Genomic DNA, 17,326 nt, shown 5'->3' on the forward strand with positions numbered 1-17,326 from the left:
TTGCCCCACTGGCTGTTTTACTGTAGCTAGTTAATTCCCTGGGCATTTTATGAACAACTTTAACAGATTTCACATTTTCTCCTCTTTATTTAAGAGCTGAAATGTCAAATTAAGCTGCACACTTTAAACAACAGAACTTTTATGAAGAGTGGCAAGAGAATTTATTTATAAGAAAAACACCCAACTCCTATAATGACACATGGGGGTGGCAGCATTATAATGTGGGAATATTTGTGATGTCCATTGGTTTTAAAATGAAGGAACAATTTAAAACGGTGGTAAATACAGCCAGTATTGAGGATACCCTGCATCAGATCATAATGGTTTAGAGGGGGTATAAGAATGTCCAGGATTGACCTAATAAATAAGGTATCATGGGTATAACTCCAGATCTGCAGAACATCTATTGAAGGTTTTCATGGTTTTGCCATAAGGAATGGTCTAATTACACTCTTGTGCATTGTTGTGGAGGAATTTGACCCACTCTTTCTTTTAATGTTGCTTCAGTTCATTAAGGTTTGCAGAAACGAGTATCTGAAGGTCACAACAGAGCATCTGAATCAGGCTGAGGTCTGGACTTTGACCGGTTCACTGTAGCACCTTGATTATTTTCTTTTCAGCCAATCTGTTGTAGATCTGCTGCGGTGTTTGACATCATTGTCCTGTTGATGGCCCAGTTTGGACCAAGGTTCAGCTGTTGGACAGATGGACTTACATTTGAGTCCGCTTCTCAGTACCCCAGAACAAAAAGGTTCATTGTTGATTTCAGGAGGAAGAAAACTGATATCCTTCCACTAAACATGAACGGTGACAGAGTGGAGAGGGTGGTAGACTTCTGCTTCCTGGAAGTCCATCTTGACGAGGCCCAGAAGAGACTGCATTTTCTGAGGGTTCTGAGGTAAAACTACATCTCCCAGGGTCAGCTGGTGCCCTTTAATCAGTGCTCCATTGAGGCCGTCCTGAAGAACTGTATAAGAGCAGCTGCAAAATGACCCAGCGCTTCCACTGGGTTCATCCCAGTTGTAAGCAGATAGGCGACATTTAAGAGATCAAGAGTGCGTTTTATTATCTCTTTTTAGATGATTTTTTTTGCTCTTTTAGTGTATTAATTGGATTTTAATTTAATTTTGTTGTACAATGTATAACAAAAAAGATGATTCTGGTTCTAACCACTAAAAGGTGCAAGAAACACAAATAATCAACACTCCACTTCCATGTTCGACAGTTGGTAGAGGCCACACCTCTCTCTCTCTTGGTGTCATCTGCCCAAAGGTCATTGTCCTAGAAGTATTGTGCTTTAGAACTGCTAGAGATGCACAAGGAAGCAAGGAAAAGGGAAGCTAAATGCATTGAGGCGTTACCAGACTGCTGCCATGGAGCTCACATATAAACTACAGCAACATAACACGCCTGTTTACATGAAGCCTCCTGAACATGTGGTCTGAAGCAAAGAGTCTGCATGAGTCACCGCCTGTTGCTAAGAAACAGAAAGCTTCACAAGACGTGAAACATGAAGTCATGCTGCGCGAGAGTGTGTGTTGTGTCTGAAAGCCATCAGGATAAAACACAGTCAGATGTGGTGGTCATTGGTGGAGTAAACAGCTGGACTACATCGTGAGCTGTCCATACAGAGTCATCCATTTAGATCTTCTGCATCGACTAGAGAATAATGCCCGGCGAATCTTTCTCTACACTTTCTGGTCTCACTTACAGAACATCATTCTGTTCAACATGTTTGAACATAAAGGAGCAGCCCAGGCTGTGGTGTCTAGTACCAATTTATCAGTTTCATCCATAAACCAAATTTAGACCAAAACAGCTTTTGGACTTCAGAATCTGCTCTCCAACATGTTAAGAACAAAGATAAAATAAGGTTCTGTATTGTTTCCTTACTTGTGGAACCGTCCTGCTCTGTCCTCTTTATCGGCGTACGAGAACACCTTTGAGACGTAGTTATCAATGTGAGCGTTGCCGACGACCTCTTCACTAATGGACTCGTTATCGCTCAACTCCTTCTTCATCTGCAAAACAAAAATCACACAGTTAGTGTAAAAACAACACAGGAAAACTTAACTTAGCTTTGTGTTAACTGATTTTTTTGTAAACTTGTAAAACCCTCGCTGATTAAGACACTTCGGTATCCAAAAGGATTGCTGGACCTAATCTGGTCAACATGCAGATCAGTAAGGGGATGGAGATGATTTGATGTACGGCCACCAGAGGGCAGTAGTGTTACCAACAGGAGTGGAGTAATGATGTTATCAGGTAGCTGCAGAAGCACCTACCAGTCAGACAAGAAAGGGAATCGGGGCCTTTTCTGTATTATACTGTTTTGTTAACCTCAACTGTTTCTAAAAAGTACAATAAAGGTCATGAAAATAATCCAGAACCTTCAGGAAATGTTAAAAAGATGAGATGCCTTCACCGCAGTGAGCGCCATCTAGTGTGACGTCTGATTCACTTCCATCAGGTGGCTTCGCTTGAGTTTTCTCCTGTCCTTTCAGCTCCATCCTTTCTCTCCATTACTGTGTCCAACAAGGCTTCAGGTTTCTTATAAAAGCACTGAAGAAAACACTCTGGTTTCCCCCAGTACATGAACCCTGACAAGCCTCAATAGATACTCTGTTCACTGGTTTGATCAGAGTGTACATGTTAAGCAGCACAGGAATGTAAAACCACGGAGGACAGTTGGTTAGGGAATATAAAGACTCTGGGATCAGAGGAAAGTCTGAGTCGACTCTTAAGCTCTCTCTTACTCTTTGGTTTCCACATTCATCACTAAACCCACAGTGTCAGTTAAATTACAACAAAAGTCCTTTATGTATTCATGTTGTTTAAGAGGTTTTTCTCAATCAACACGTAAACTGGTGACAGGTGAGCGTTAGTTCTTCCAAGCAAAGATTGGTTCTGTTTCTCCATTTGTTCCATATTTCATTACAGAACCATTAAACATTATGAAGAACTACAAGTTCAGATTTTGACTCTAGAACATTTCTTCTGTTTTTGCTTTTTGTCACACTTAAATGTTTCATTTAAAAATGAATTTTAAGTAGATGTTTAAGTAGCTGCAAAGACAGTTTTGGTCACCGAGCTCTAAATCTTTGTGACCTTTAGCCTTTTGATCAATGTCATCAGTGCCCAGTGTGAGCATCTGCTGCTGTGAGACTCTGTCCAACCGTCAAAGGCAAGTTTATAATACTTGGAACATATTAGCCAACAGTTATTGCACTCCAAACAGTCCTTTTATGTGTGTGTGTGTGTGTGTGTGTGTGTGTGTGTGTGTGTGTGTGTGTGTATGTAAGTAAGAGATGTTACAGTATGACCATATAGATATTAAACATATATGGACCGAGAATGAAGCCTTGAGGAACCCTACAAGGAATGTTTGGTGGCTCGTATTAATACTTGCCAAAAGACACAAAGTACTTGTGGTTTCTACCAAATAAAGTCTGAACTAAGCATAGCATTAGAGTAGAAATTTGTATTTTTGATCAACCGATTCAGACGCAGCAGTTTCTGATGCACTGCTGAAACGATGATGATTATTTAGATCCTCACCTAATGCAGCCTCTGTGCTGTGGTGTAAGTCCACATCCTGACGGGACAGCACTGAAGAGATAATTGATTTTTTTTATTCTTTGAGGTTAAACCAGTGTTTCAGTTACTTTTGCCAGAAATCTTGGGTGGCCATGGGCCTGTTAATACTTCTTACTGAGGCATCCATTTGAGGCGTCTTTAGAAGAGGTTTGAACTCTGCAATCTTGAAGGAAATCAGATTTTTCTCCTTTTCATCACTAAAAACCACATATGTGATATAATCATCCTTTATGGTTTCATTCATGTATTTTGGGTTTAAGTCACCTGTTAATCAGAATCACGCAGACCTGTGTGACGGACAGCAGTCTGGGCTTTGGTATGAAAACCAGCTTTTAACAAATGATTTTCTACCGACTCAGCAAGGGCCTCTGAGTCCAGACCAATGACGATGCAACAGCTTTAATGAGTCCAGCATGCATCAGACAGCTGAGCCGGTCAGTAGCGAGAAAGCCACTGTGGCTCATGTTCTGATCCATTTAATCTCTAGGAAGGTCCCAGCAGCCGGTTTAGTTAACTGTTTATATTTCTAAAGCTTCAGTTTTAGTACCAGGAAACAGATAAAACGATTCAGAGTCGCTAAGATGGAAAGATGTCGGATGTGTCTGACTTTCTTCTATTCAACCCAGATGTTCTTACTCCTAATTTTAAAAGGAGCCCATCATAGTTTAGTGATGCATCATGAAATTGAAAGCCATCCCAGAAAGTGTAGGGCAACCAGTACAGTTAATGAATCTGAAAACAGAAACACCTCATCCTCTGCATCAAAGCAGCGGATGTGTTTCTGCAGAGACACGGCCAGACTGTGACATGATTAAGATCTCCAGAGAGCTTCTGTAAAAGCTGCCTCCAAAGCAAACAGGGTTGGCTCAGAGTGATTCATACGGAGGGTCCTGCAACTCATCTTCTTTCTTCTGCTGTTCACAGTCCAGGTTTCCTTCATCTGTTTGCCAAACGTTGTCGCACAGAAACCCTTAAAATGTGGAAACCCGTTTGTTGACACTTCTGTTTATTGTGATAAAATTTCACATTTTCTTTCTAGAACTCTATGAAGTGTGCACCGTTACGACAGCCGACCTTTAATCAACCGTTTAAATGCCTTTAACGTAAACAGATGGGAGTGCCATAGGTGTCTTTATGGATCCTTCATTGCAACGTACAGAGAAAAACCACCACAAGCCTATCAGATCAAATTCAGAATGCACTTTTTTCCAATCAGAGTTCTGTCATTTGCTGTGTTCTGGTGCAGCAGTTTGTAACATTTCCTCTTTTAATAAAAGCTGAATGAATAATACAGATGAATGTTGTGTTTAGCTGCTCCAGAAGGACCTACAGAGCTGTACAAGCAGAACTGAAGATAAACTGTCAGACAGTTGAGGTCCTTGATATGATACTCGATATTTTTTTATTAACTCGTCATTAATTCGTCCCTCGGTTTCTAGCTATGTTGGATCATAATGTTCCCTTGAATTTCAACAACAAAGAAAGCTTAAATATCAGCTTTTCCTTCGTTGGTGGCGGTTTGGGCAACATGATTAGTCAAAGTAAAGATGATCCTGAGCGCGGTGAAAGCAGTGCTGCAGGGTGGATGGATTCTGCAGGTATCTGCAGACGGGGGCAGCATGCTGTCAGGAAACAGGTGGTTGCAACACTGAATACTGCGATGCCATGTCCTTTAGGATAAAGTCACTTTTTCCAGCCTCTTTTGGCTTCTTTTCCCCCCCATCCTTCGTTGAGCTTCAGCATTAGGTCCAGTAAAACATCCACATCAGGTGCCGGCGCTGAGACCAGTTAAATCCCATCCAACCGGACAGATATATGACTGGCATCCAGAATTATCATGCATGTCATGCAATTGTGTCTAATATCTTACCAAATAATGCATCGTAGCAGACTCTTATGACTGCTAAGATATATCTAAACATTTATCTCACAATGTTGACTGCGATTCAACGTATTGTGCAACTTTACTTTTAATCAGTCGACAGAAAACTTGCTGAGTTTTAATCTTTCTTGGATATTTAATCCATTCTGTTGCTGGTTTTCCATTTTAAAGCATTTAAGATCATTTCAACTGAGCATTCTGACATTTTCTGCACTAGTTTAATGTTTTCCCCTCTCCCATCAACTTTTGATTTAAACTGGGCTATTCTTCTGAACAAAATGAGGCCTGCACTAGACCCAGTCAGCATGTTCATGATTTTCTCCCTTCTTTCTTCAGCGAGGTTCACCTGAATGGCCTCAGTGACTGAACTCCACCCTGAACTATTTAATGAATGATTTACTTACACATAATCAGCAGCATGCATGTCATGACAGTCAGTTTTCTATTGCTTTAATACACCTACTGGTCAATTATTTGCCAGGGCTGCACGATATTAGGAAAACATGCAATGTACAATAATATTGGTGTCTAGCAATAACTGAAGAAATAACTAAAGGGTGTTCATGTCTTTCTGCCTCCGTTTGATGGCAAACATAGACCCCAGATAAAGAGTCTATCCAGCAAAAATAAATATGGAAAAAAAAACAAAATTATTTTCACCTGAATGAGGAAGAAGTTGTTTTATTACTTTGCCGCATCTAAATCATCTTATGCTGCATCAAACAACAAGTTTCACCGACCATAACACAGGCATAGAGAGCCTGAATGGTACTTTGGTAAGTAGCTAAAGTGGATAAGTAGCTCAGAACTCAGAACATTGTCTTTGTCAGAGAGAAGATAAAGGAACATGCCCTGAAAGTGCTCTACAGACTCCTGCAGAGCATAATAACCTGAATCCCAACATGTGGCTCTGATCAGCAGCTAAAGTGCAGGTATTACAGGAATTGCATTCACTTTCCCAAACTATCTTTGCCTGACAGCCTTGATGGGATTCCTCACAGAGAGGAGGAGAACTCACCGTCTCCAGCTGGTCCATGAGTTTGACCAGGAACTTCCTGCAGTCCGGAGTCTTGCTGTCCAGCTTCATGCCCTTCTGCATGGCGTAGAGCCGACCTGCAGGAGTTGAACGATGCGCATGCGTTATTAATGCAACACATTAAACCGTTTTATTTCAAAAGAAAACATTTTACGTTTTTTTATTTCAGAGGACCAAAGCCAAATTTTTTGTTTTTCCTAAAGGCTTTTATTTTGAAGTCACAATGTTTAATTGTCAATGAGCTTTTTAAGAGTTGTTCTTTTCTGAAAGTAAGGTAAGTTTATTTATATAGCGCTTTTCAGTAACGAGACACTCGAAGCGCTGTACATACAATTACAATACAATCACTAAGGACACAGAAAAACAAATCAAATGCTAAGAAATCTAAAAATCTATGAATCCTTCTGAGGTATCTAAAAGTCTCTGGTCAATATTACAATGATACAGATAACATTAATAATCCTTGGGGTTTTACTGGTAAGAGCTGATTCTAAACCAATCTTTCTAAAGAGGTAATTATATCATTAAGTCCTTTATGTAGGGGAAAGCATCTTGTGTTAAGAAGTCTCATCATGCCACTGAATTTAACTAGTGAAGCTGAGTCACTGGTACAAAACAGCTTTAATCCACATTTTCAGGTGCTAATAATATATTGCTTTTACTGGTGCTGAAGTTGAACTAAGTAATCTAATTAAGAAAGTTGGGTCATTGGTGTAAGAGCAGTTAAAGTCCAAGTTACTAATAATGTTTGGTTTTCGCTGGTAAAATCTATGAAAAGTAATGAAATCACAGTAAAGTAAGATAGGAGGGAAAAACAATCATATTTCAGACTCTATTCTTAGCAGAATAGAGTCTGAAACAGTACAAAAAAACCTCATCAGGGGTAAGCAACACACACATAAGTAAAGATTTAGCAAGGGTACGGTGGAGTCTTGAGGGTGTGAATATATAAGTCTGAGAGTGTTTGCAAGAATTAGACTGTCAACACTGATAGAAGCACCATTGTCCTTGAGAAGAGAGGTGGAAGTTTTATCAATCGGCCCCATAGTCCTATCAGCACACAGCTGTTCGGGGAGTGCTGGGGAAGAGCGTCGTGTTTTTATAACATCCAGGAGATATTTTGTCGATAGCCAGTTAGCAGAAGTTGCCAAGGCCACATTGGGACGCCAGATTTAGAAAAACAATAAATGTTGTGGTTCAGGCAGCTGTGAATTTCCAACCACCTTAAGAGTTTTACTGGTACGTCTCAACTGCGAGTCCAATTAGCCAGATTTCTGGTACTTTCTGCAGATCTGGAGCGTACAACTTCACCAAGATTATATCCTTTAACCTCTGAGTCCAACTGCTGTCAGGCTGTGATTCTTCTCTCTTAACTTTTCAGTCTGAGTGTTGATCGCTCTACAGACTCCATCTAACATCGCAGGAAGCTTTGGAACGCTTTGAACAGCCGCCCACGTTTTGCGAATCACTCGATAAGCCAGGTAACCACCAACTCCAAAAAGCAGAAATCCTGTTATCAAAAGTCTAAATATGTACACATTTTCTATGTCCGCGACCGACATCGTAGTCTGGAACACAATTTTCCACTGCTGCCAAGAATCCATTGTGTTTCCAGAGAAGAACGTCCCGTCTGGACAAGAGGGTCTCCTTTACCCTGTCTTCCCATTGAAAAAATATTTGATCAATTTTGTTGAGAGTCCAGCTGACCAAATCCATAATTTACAAGTTTGGAGGATATGCAAAGTGAGGCTCTGAGAAAAATACAGACAAAAGCAGAAGTAGGGATCAGCCAAAGTTAGGACGTTTATTCAAGTGTTTGCTTAAAGTAACGTTTATTCATTTCAGATAACTATTATTCTCTCCAGGCACGTAATTCTTCACTTTATTAACATGTATTTTTTTTTAATAGTAAAATGTATTATTTTTAGAGATTTTTAGAGGACTTTACTAAAAACCAAATTTACAAACTTCAAAAGGATTGTTTTTTTCTTTTTTAATTCATATTTTGTTTTTCCAAAGGCCTTTCATTTTCTATTTTTTATTATTTGGAGGACTTTCATAAACTTTCCTAAAACCACATTTATTTATATATCTTTTACAGGACTTCTAGGGAAACATTTTTAAAAAACGACTTTTAATTTTTTTAAAACTCAGTATTAAATTAAAGTATTACGTTTTAAAGTCACATCATATTTTTTATGGCACATGACAGTATATTTCTTCAGGAGACTTTTATTCTCTAAAACTGCATTACTTTCTTTTTAACTTATTATTTTAACATTTATTCATTTAAGAGAGCTTTTCTTTCCAAAATCCACACAGATTTTTCAAATGATTTATTTTGAAGGGAAACCTTTTTAAAAAGGACATAAAAACAAATTTTTCTAAAGAGGACTTTTATTTTCTTAAGCCGTGATTTTTAAATGTTTTACTTTTTAAACTGCAATAATTGATTCACGGGACATTGAGGTGATTTTTTACACCATAAGAACTTTTTAGAATAAAATAAAAACACGTAGTTTCTAATATTTACTAACTTTGAAGTACTTTTTATTTTTGCCTGGAACATTTTTTGAGAAGCTTGTTAAAATCTAAAGTGATTTTATTTTATGGAAAAGGTTTAGTTTCTACAGTCAAAATCTTTCTTTCAGGAGATTTTTGTTTTCTAAAGTTGCATTAATGTCACAGAACAGGACCTTCACTGTTTTCATGCCTTACTGCTGAATTTATTATATTCCGTAATGGGTAATTAAAGGTTTTCCTTACTACAGCTCTTCTGCTTGGGCAGAGGTGTTTTCTAATTCATATTAAATGGTTGTAAAGTTAAAACTGATGCAGCTTCATGCATCTAAAGCAACATGCAGACAGAAGTGTGTGAACAGTCAGCTCGGGCTGCTGGGACATCTTGTTGTAATTCACACCATCTGCAGCAGTTTGTTTTCAGTCTTTGAGAAGCAGCAGCGTCACCATCCTGCACAGTAACCAGCAGAACAAAGTCCTGTTTCACAGAGACAGAATGGTCACCAGTCAAACCATCAAGACCTGAGCTGTTCAGTGGTTCCAGAAACACCACATGGATCCATCCTTGGAGTCCAGGAAGCCACAGAGAAACAAAGGCATCTTCTGTACCAACACAACCAACTGAACTGCCTCCCACTTTGCCCATTCCTCCCATTCCTGCCATGCTCAGGCCCTCTGCTGGTTTTACACAAACACTTTGTTTACAGGAATCTTCACTCTCTAACTCAAAGAAAACCAACTTTACTTACATGTGACAGAGATGCTTTCTCTGCAGAACTAGGGCCAAGTATTTAAATTCAAGGTGATTTTGGGGTTTCCTGATTCTCAGAAATTGTAACAGGCGGTCCAGAAAACTTGTGTAACCTCTCAGGCTGATTTACAGTGAGATGATGGGGTCCTAACATCATCTCACTGTGACGTTCTGCTGTTTGCTCCAAACTGTCAAGGAAGATGAAGACTGCCAACTCTGAAATTGTGTGAAAAACTGTCAAAACTTTTCTGTTTGCACTGACTGTGTTCGATGACCCTGTAGAGGAGAGACGGGCAGGATCTGCCTTCATTCTCAGAAATATCTAACCAGAACACAGGAAGGATGGTGATTTCAGCCCATCCACGGCTTACGCTCTACTGTCCAAATGTTTTAACAACGTTCCTACACTTTTCATGTCAAAATTTCACATCTTTCCAAGCAAGTTTCCAGAGTTTTCAGTCTGTTCTTTTTAGTCCAGTTTTGAAGTATGAACACAAAGGTTCAATCTTTTGAATTTATACCCAATATTTCTGTAGCTATCAGTCTTCAAAGACAGAATCTGAAAAAGCAGACAGAGGGAGAGACACAGAGTTGGAAGGACAGACGGATAAATGGGCAAACGGATACAGATGGATGAATAAATAGCCATGGATGGATGGATGGACGGATGATCTAGACCATGGGACCGGAAATAAAGTTTAGAAACACAAACATTTTTCCATTTCTCTTTTCTTTTTCCATATTTTTCACACCTGGAAAACACTTGCATGTTATTCCAGACTGCTAACATTTGCTTTCTCAGAACAGCATTTAAATAATGCTGCCAACCAAAAGCATGGCCAGAAATCACACATCTAAAGCTCATAAACTCTCAGAATTATCCAATGCCAGTAGGGTGAAAAGCTGAGCTCCAGTCATTAACAACATCAGTGATCCAATCAGTGTGAAACAGAGTTTGCCAAAGCAGCCAACCAGCCGGGCTGCAGGTGAGTTCTGCAGGACCATTACAGCTAAATCAATCACGGCTCCGACTGCAGCTGAAAGTGATCGGACCGCTCCGACACCGAGCATCAGCTGGCTAATTTAGATGCTGACATACTGATTAGAGGCAGAGCACAAGGGACGATTTAAAAGCTTCAAAATTCAGGATGAAGATCAGATTTTATGAGCTGCTTAATGCAGAGACTCTGATGAGAAAGAGGAAAATCTGGATTTTAACCGTTTTGGACGCTTACGTTTTAGAAATGTCTCAGTCAGCGAAAGATTCAAAGTCATAAATCCAGCATCCTCATCTTCATTCTCCTCCAACACTAGCTTCAAACTGCGTTGCATTTACTGTATGTAAGATGTGGGAAATCTGAACTGTTCTCACATCAGGAAGAGATCTGCCATACTCTCTCTCCTTAACCCTAATATTATTACTCAAATCATTTATTTCCCACTGAATGAATTCTAACTGGAAACCAATAAGAGACGAATAAACCTGTTTTAAATAAAAATAAAGAGTGAAAACTTAAAGAACCGCAGTGCAGCTGGAAGTCTCTGGAGCTAATGTGTAGCAGGGACGTTAGACCAGGAGAGCACTGGGACCAATAACTAACCCAGTTGGACCATTAATCAGCCCAGTTAGGTGCAGACTGTGTGTGTGTAGAGTTTATAAACCTGGACTGTCCTAAACAGTTGAGAAAACAAACTATAAAATATATAAAGCACAGCTGATATGTGCACAGATTATTCTGTTGCAGATGTTTGAACTGAGGTGACATTTTACTGACTAAGCAGCAAGTGTTGATAAAAATATATGAAGGGAAGCTTCTGGACCAGAGCACATTCCTAAAGCTTCTACCATTATAAAGACATGACATATGTAGACAGGCGGATCACCCAATGAGTCACACTGAGGCCCAGAGGCCCAAACACATGGTACTGCTGACCTCCAGTGGCCTGGCTCCATCACTGGCTCACTGCAGGACAAACACCCAACCTTTCACCCCAAGCAGGCCCATCATGGGACCAGTGTGTCAGTCAACGTCGGAGAGAAAAGCTAGGAGATAAATTTGAATTGAGATGCCATTTATTTCCTATTCCTGTTTTTAACAAAGTCGCCGTGTAAAAGCAAGAGAACCAATAAAAATCAGACCGAAGAACAAAGCAAATTCTTAAAAAAAATTTGTATTTTTGTTTTAGAACAAGGAATAACAAAGTTTGGAAGGATGAAATTTTTTCCCTACTGATTCATTTCTAACAAACAGCTACTCCAATGATGACAACAATCACAACGATGCACTTTGGAGGCTTCAAAGCATCGACAGCATCTGATGAAGAGCAGAATATCAAACGCTGAGTCCTCCTCTGTCTAAGAGCACTTTGGGAAAATAAAGAACTAATTTCTTTTTGATCCCCGGATGCAGATATGAGCATCCACAAGCAGGTAATTCAGAACCAGGGGAACTGAGAACAGAACCAGGTCGCAGCTGCTGACCCAGGATGACTCAGCACCGTGTGACGACACCAATCACAGAACAAACTCTACCCTCCTGGAACCATCTAAAGCACGAAGCATTCTTCACCTGCAGCTTTACAGTTTTGGTGACGTTTAAAGGCACCTATACATCCAAAAGAAGATTTGAGGTCATCTCTAAAATTTCTTTGGATGGTGCTTTTTATTTGCTCCATCACACATCTGCAAGTTCAAGTTCTTAAAGTAAAGAGAAGCTGCTTATATGAATTTTCATCAGTTAAACAGAAACATTGTTTTCTTCTAGTTTCCAAGTTACAGCAAATCCAGGAAGAAGTTTTTTTCCCAAGAGCAGAAAGATTTTAATAGACCTTGGAGCATGGTTGTAGGACCTTCTCCTACCGCAGAACTATAGACTGTCCACTGTCTCTACATGCTCATCCAGGAGGAGGGAATGCTGCAAGTCACTGACTGGATGCAATCTGCTGGGTTTCCTTAGATAGAAAAACTTTTTAATAAATTTGAATAAATAACCGAATCTGACTGTTTGATAGTTAGGATTAATTGGAATGTATGAACCTGACTTAAAATCTGTATGATTCAACTGAATTGACTCAGCCCATTTCAAAGTTACCCTCCTCTCACACAATGCAACAGGAAACAACTCTCTCCAATTATTTTTACCTCCATCTTCTTCCCTCCCTGTTGGTTGGAGTAAGGTGGAGTCAAGTTTAGCCTAAACCGGCTCAGTTATGGTTGAGGTCCAAACACACCCTCCATTTCTGCTACCTGTACGACCCCTTCTCTTTTCCAATGGTTCTAATCAGTCTGACAGAGAGAGGTATCCCAATCCTTGTGGTTTTTAGAATAACAATGACTCACCAGTGGGCTCTAGATGGACAAACTTTATCAGTTTATTATTTTACTTAGTACCCCTACACATAGCCCATTCTAAAATGTCCAAACTCTAACACTCAGAGGTTTAATCTGACCTCCCTAACAACCCCGCACCATTCCAAACCCTTTGTGAAGAGCCTTGAGACGACATGTGTTGTAAATTGGCGCTATATAAATAAACTGAATTGAATTGAACTAGTTTTACAGCGTCTGTTTCCAGCTCCTGTTTCAGAGGAACTTCTGGAACGTGAGGGATCCAATTATGATGCTGGATTATAACTGGTTTAAAAAGCAATGGTTTATTGCTGCACGGTGGCGCAGTTGGTAGCACTGTTGCCTTGCAGCAAAAAGGTTCTGGGTTTGATTCCCGGCCAGGAGTCTTTCTGCATGGAGTTTGCATGTTCTTCCCGTGCATGCGTGGGTTCTCACCGGGTACTCCGGCTTCCTCCCACAGTCCAAAGACATGTCTGTTAGGTTAATTGGTTAATCTAAATTGCCCTTAGGTGTATGAATGAGTGTGTGCGTGGTTTTTTGTGTGTTGCCCTGCGATGGACTGGCGACCTGTCCAGGGTGTACCTCGCCTCTCGTCCGTAGACTGCTGGAGATAGGCACCAGCTTCCCCGTGACCCACTATGGAATAACTGGTAGAAAATGACTGACTGACGGGTTTATTTACATGTGGAACAATCAGCTTGGATCATGTTAGGGCTGCATGACAACATGGTGAACGTCGAGATGATGACCTTCAAAACCTAAACAAAGATATAACTAAAGGGTGAGTATGACTTTCTGCTTTAAATTCCGTCCAAACATAAACCAATTTATTCATTATTTCTAGCTCAACAACAAGGTTTTATTGAAAATAAGGCTATTTCTGTAGTTGTAGTTTATTATTAACTTTATCAGAACATTTCAACTCAATTAAAACATTTTCCACTACATTAAACAACAAACATCATCAAAGATCGAGTCTGAATGCACAGTACTTATACAGTTAGCTAATGACTGCTAGCACGGGCACATGGAATAAATAATATTCATCAATATTTAATCCATGTGTCTCTTGGAGCAGCCTTTTGCCTTTATTCGCGCTCGTTTTCCAAACCCTGGATTTAAAGTTATTTTCAATTATCTACTCATAGTTCAGTACAAGGAATTAGGCTTACGTCACTCAAATAATGATTATAATACAGCAGGAGGTCACCTAAAGTCATTTTGCTTCGATCAGGGGTCATAACCTGCCATAATTCATAGGAGACAACTAGGCACAAAACACAATCCCTATTTATCTTCATCTTCTAGTTGGTACCTGAAGGTGAAAACTGGCTGTTATTTGGAGCCGTTCATAATTAAATCCATCATGGCAAAAACTCAAGATGCATGACAAGAAAAGTGGCTCCACAGCATTATGCTGCCACATTTCACAGTAGGCGACATTTGTTCTGATAATGTTCTGATTAATTCAAATAATTGCTTTTTTTATGAACACCTTCACCTTTGTCTAACTCTGTGGAGAATATGGCAGATTATTGTCACAAACAGAACACAACCAGAACTTTTTTGAAAGTGCTGCAGCTCCTTCTGTGTTTGTGGTGACTTCTTGACAGCCTCCCATTACCAGGATCTGTGTTTCTTATTTAAATCATTTTTGAAAAAGGTTTGACTTTTGGACACAGTTTTCCCACATTTTTCCAATTTATTGATGACTGCCTTAATTGAACACTGATATAACTAGACAGCTGTGCCTATTTTGCAGCCTTCTTCTGAATGATACATCTGCTTATAATGAGATCATTTTAATCCTTTGAAACCCCTCTGAAAACTATGGATTTAACAAAAGGTCGCAAGTGTCAAAAAGATTCTATGAGGACAGCTCCTTCTCTCATTGACCAAATTCATTGAAACTGACAGCAGGTGTGAACTTAGGAAGAGAAAAAGTATGAGTTTAGGAGTGTGCTAACTAGTCCAATCAGGTTATTGATTTTTTTTTTATTTTGTTATATTTCTTTCCCAGACAGGTGGTTTTCAGTTGTACTTTACAGGATAAATGCTATAATAAAAGAAGGAAACACTGTAAACACTGATTTATAATGGTCTAGTAACAAAAACTGGGTGTGTACGCTTTTGAGATCCATATACAGGTCCTTCTCAAAATATTAGCATATTGTGATAAAGTTCATTATTTTCCATAATGTCATGATGAAAATTTAACATTCATATATTTTAGATTCATTGTACACTAACTGAAATATTTCAGGTCTTTTATTGTCTTAATACGGATGATTTTGGCATACAGCTCATGAAAACCCAACATTCCTATCTCACAAAATTAGCATATCATTAAAAGGGTCTCTAAACGAGCTATGAACCTAATCATCTGAATCAACGAGTTAACTCTAAAAACCTGCAAAAGATTCCTGAGGCCTTTAAAACTCCCAGCCTGGTTCATCACTCAAAACCCCAATCATGGGTAAGACTGCCGACCTGACTGCTGTCCAGAAGGCCACTATTGACACCCTCAAGCAAGAGGGTAAGACACAGAAAGACATTTCTGAACGAATAGGCTGTTCCCAGAGTGCTGTATCAAGGCACCTCAGTGGGAAGTCTGTGGGAAGGAAAAGTGTGGCAGAAAACGCTGCACAACGAGAAGAGGTGACCGGACCCTGAGGAAGATTGTGGAGAAGGGCCGATTCCAGACCTTGGGGGACCTGCAGGAAGCAGTGGACTGAGTCTGGAGTAGAAACATCCAGAGCCACCGTGCACAGGCGTGTGCAGGAAATGGGCTACAGGTGCCTGCATTCCCCAGGTCAAGCCACTTTTGAACCAGAAACAGCGGCAGAAGCGCCTGACCTGGGCTACAGAGAAGCAGCACTGGACTGATGCTCAGTGGTCCAAAGTACTTTTTTCGGATGAAAGCAATTCTGCATGTCATTCGGAAATCAAGGTGCCAGAGTCTGGAGGAAGACTGGGGAGAAGGAAATGCCAAAATGCCAGAAGTCCAGTAGTCAAGTACCCACAGTCAGTGATGGTCTGGGGTGCCGTGTCAGCTGCTGGTGTTGGTCCACTGTGTTTTATCAAGGGCAGGGTCAATGCAGCTAGCTATCAGGAGATTTTGGAGCACTTCATGCTTCCATCTGCTGAAAAGCTTTATGGAGATGAAGATTTCATTTTTCAGCACGACCTGGCACCTGATCACAGTGCCAAAACCACTGGTAAATGGTTTACTGACCATGGTATCACTGTGCTCAATTGGCCTGCCAACTCTCCTGACCTGAACCCCATAGAGAATCTGTGGGATATTGTGAAGAGAACGTTGAGAGACTCAAGACCCAACACTCTGGATGAGCTAAAGGCCGCTATCGAAGCATCCTGGGCCTCCATAAGACCTCAGCAGCGCCACAGGCTGATTGCCTCCATGCCACGCCGCATTGAAGCAGTCATTTCTGCCAAAGGATTCCCGACCAAGTATTGAGTGCATAACTGTACATGATTATTTGAAGGTTGACGTTTTTTGTATTAAAAACACTTTTCTTTTATTGGTCGGATGAAATATGCTAATTTTGTGAGATAGGAATTTTGGGTTTTCATGAGCTGTATGCCAAAATCATCCGTATTAAGACAATAAAAGACCTGAAATATTTCAGTTAGTGTGCAATGAATCTAAAATATATGAATGTTAAATTTTCATCATTACATTATGGAAAATAATGAACTTTATCACAATATGCTAATATTTTGAGAAGGACCTGTATGTACAGTTTTGTTTTGGTGCAGGCTTAAAGCACCACTTGAGTGGGGTTTGGTACATTCCTGCAGGCTGAGCCATCTGTCCTACTGTGAACACTCAGAACCTGAACCTGCTGGACAGGAGCTTTAACCTGCTGAGTCATTCTGCCAGGACTGCTTACTTGTGAAATATCTACAAACATCTGCTCATGCTAACAGAGATATTACTAAACATATGGTCATTTATTCAAGTTAGGATTTTCCCTCAAGCTAAAAATATCCAGAGAAAGCTTTCACATTTCACAGGAGTCAGGTTATGCTACGGAAGCGTTAGCCTGCTCCAGAAGTTTCAGCTACAACCTCTGACCATCAAATACCTATTTGACTTAACCCGCTGGTATTTATCACTATAGAGTGTGTGTCCTAAAAACACTTTGAATTAGAGTTAAAGGCAAAGCA

At 40.0% G+C, this 17,326-nt stretch overlaps 1 protein-coding gene across 1 annotated transcript in view; it reads right to left on the minus strand.

Moving 5' to 3' along the window:
- Window positions 1-17,326, minus strand: part of vta1 (vesicle (multivesicular body) trafficking 1) — a 43,618-nt gene that overhangs the window by 26,034 nt on the left and 258 nt on the right. Inside the window, exons 2-3 of the mRNA XM_047388715.1 lie at window positions 6,498-6,592; window positions 1,894-2,021 (exon numbers count right to left, since the gene is read on the minus strand). Of these exons, the coding sequence (XP_047244671.1) occupies window positions 1,894-2,021; window positions 6,498-6,592 (223 nt within the window). The remainder of the gene's footprint in view (window positions 1-1,893; window positions 2,022-6,497; window positions 6,593-17,326) is intronic.

The sequence above is a fragment of the Girardinichthys multiradiatus genome, chromosome 15, assembly GCF_021462225.1.
Source record: "Girardinichthys multiradiatus isolate DD_20200921_A chromosome 15, DD_fGirMul_XY1, whole genome shotgun sequence".
Lineage (NCBI taxonomy): Eukaryota > Metazoa > Chordata > Actinopteri > Cyprinodontiformes > Goodeidae > Girardinichthys > Girardinichthys multiradiatus.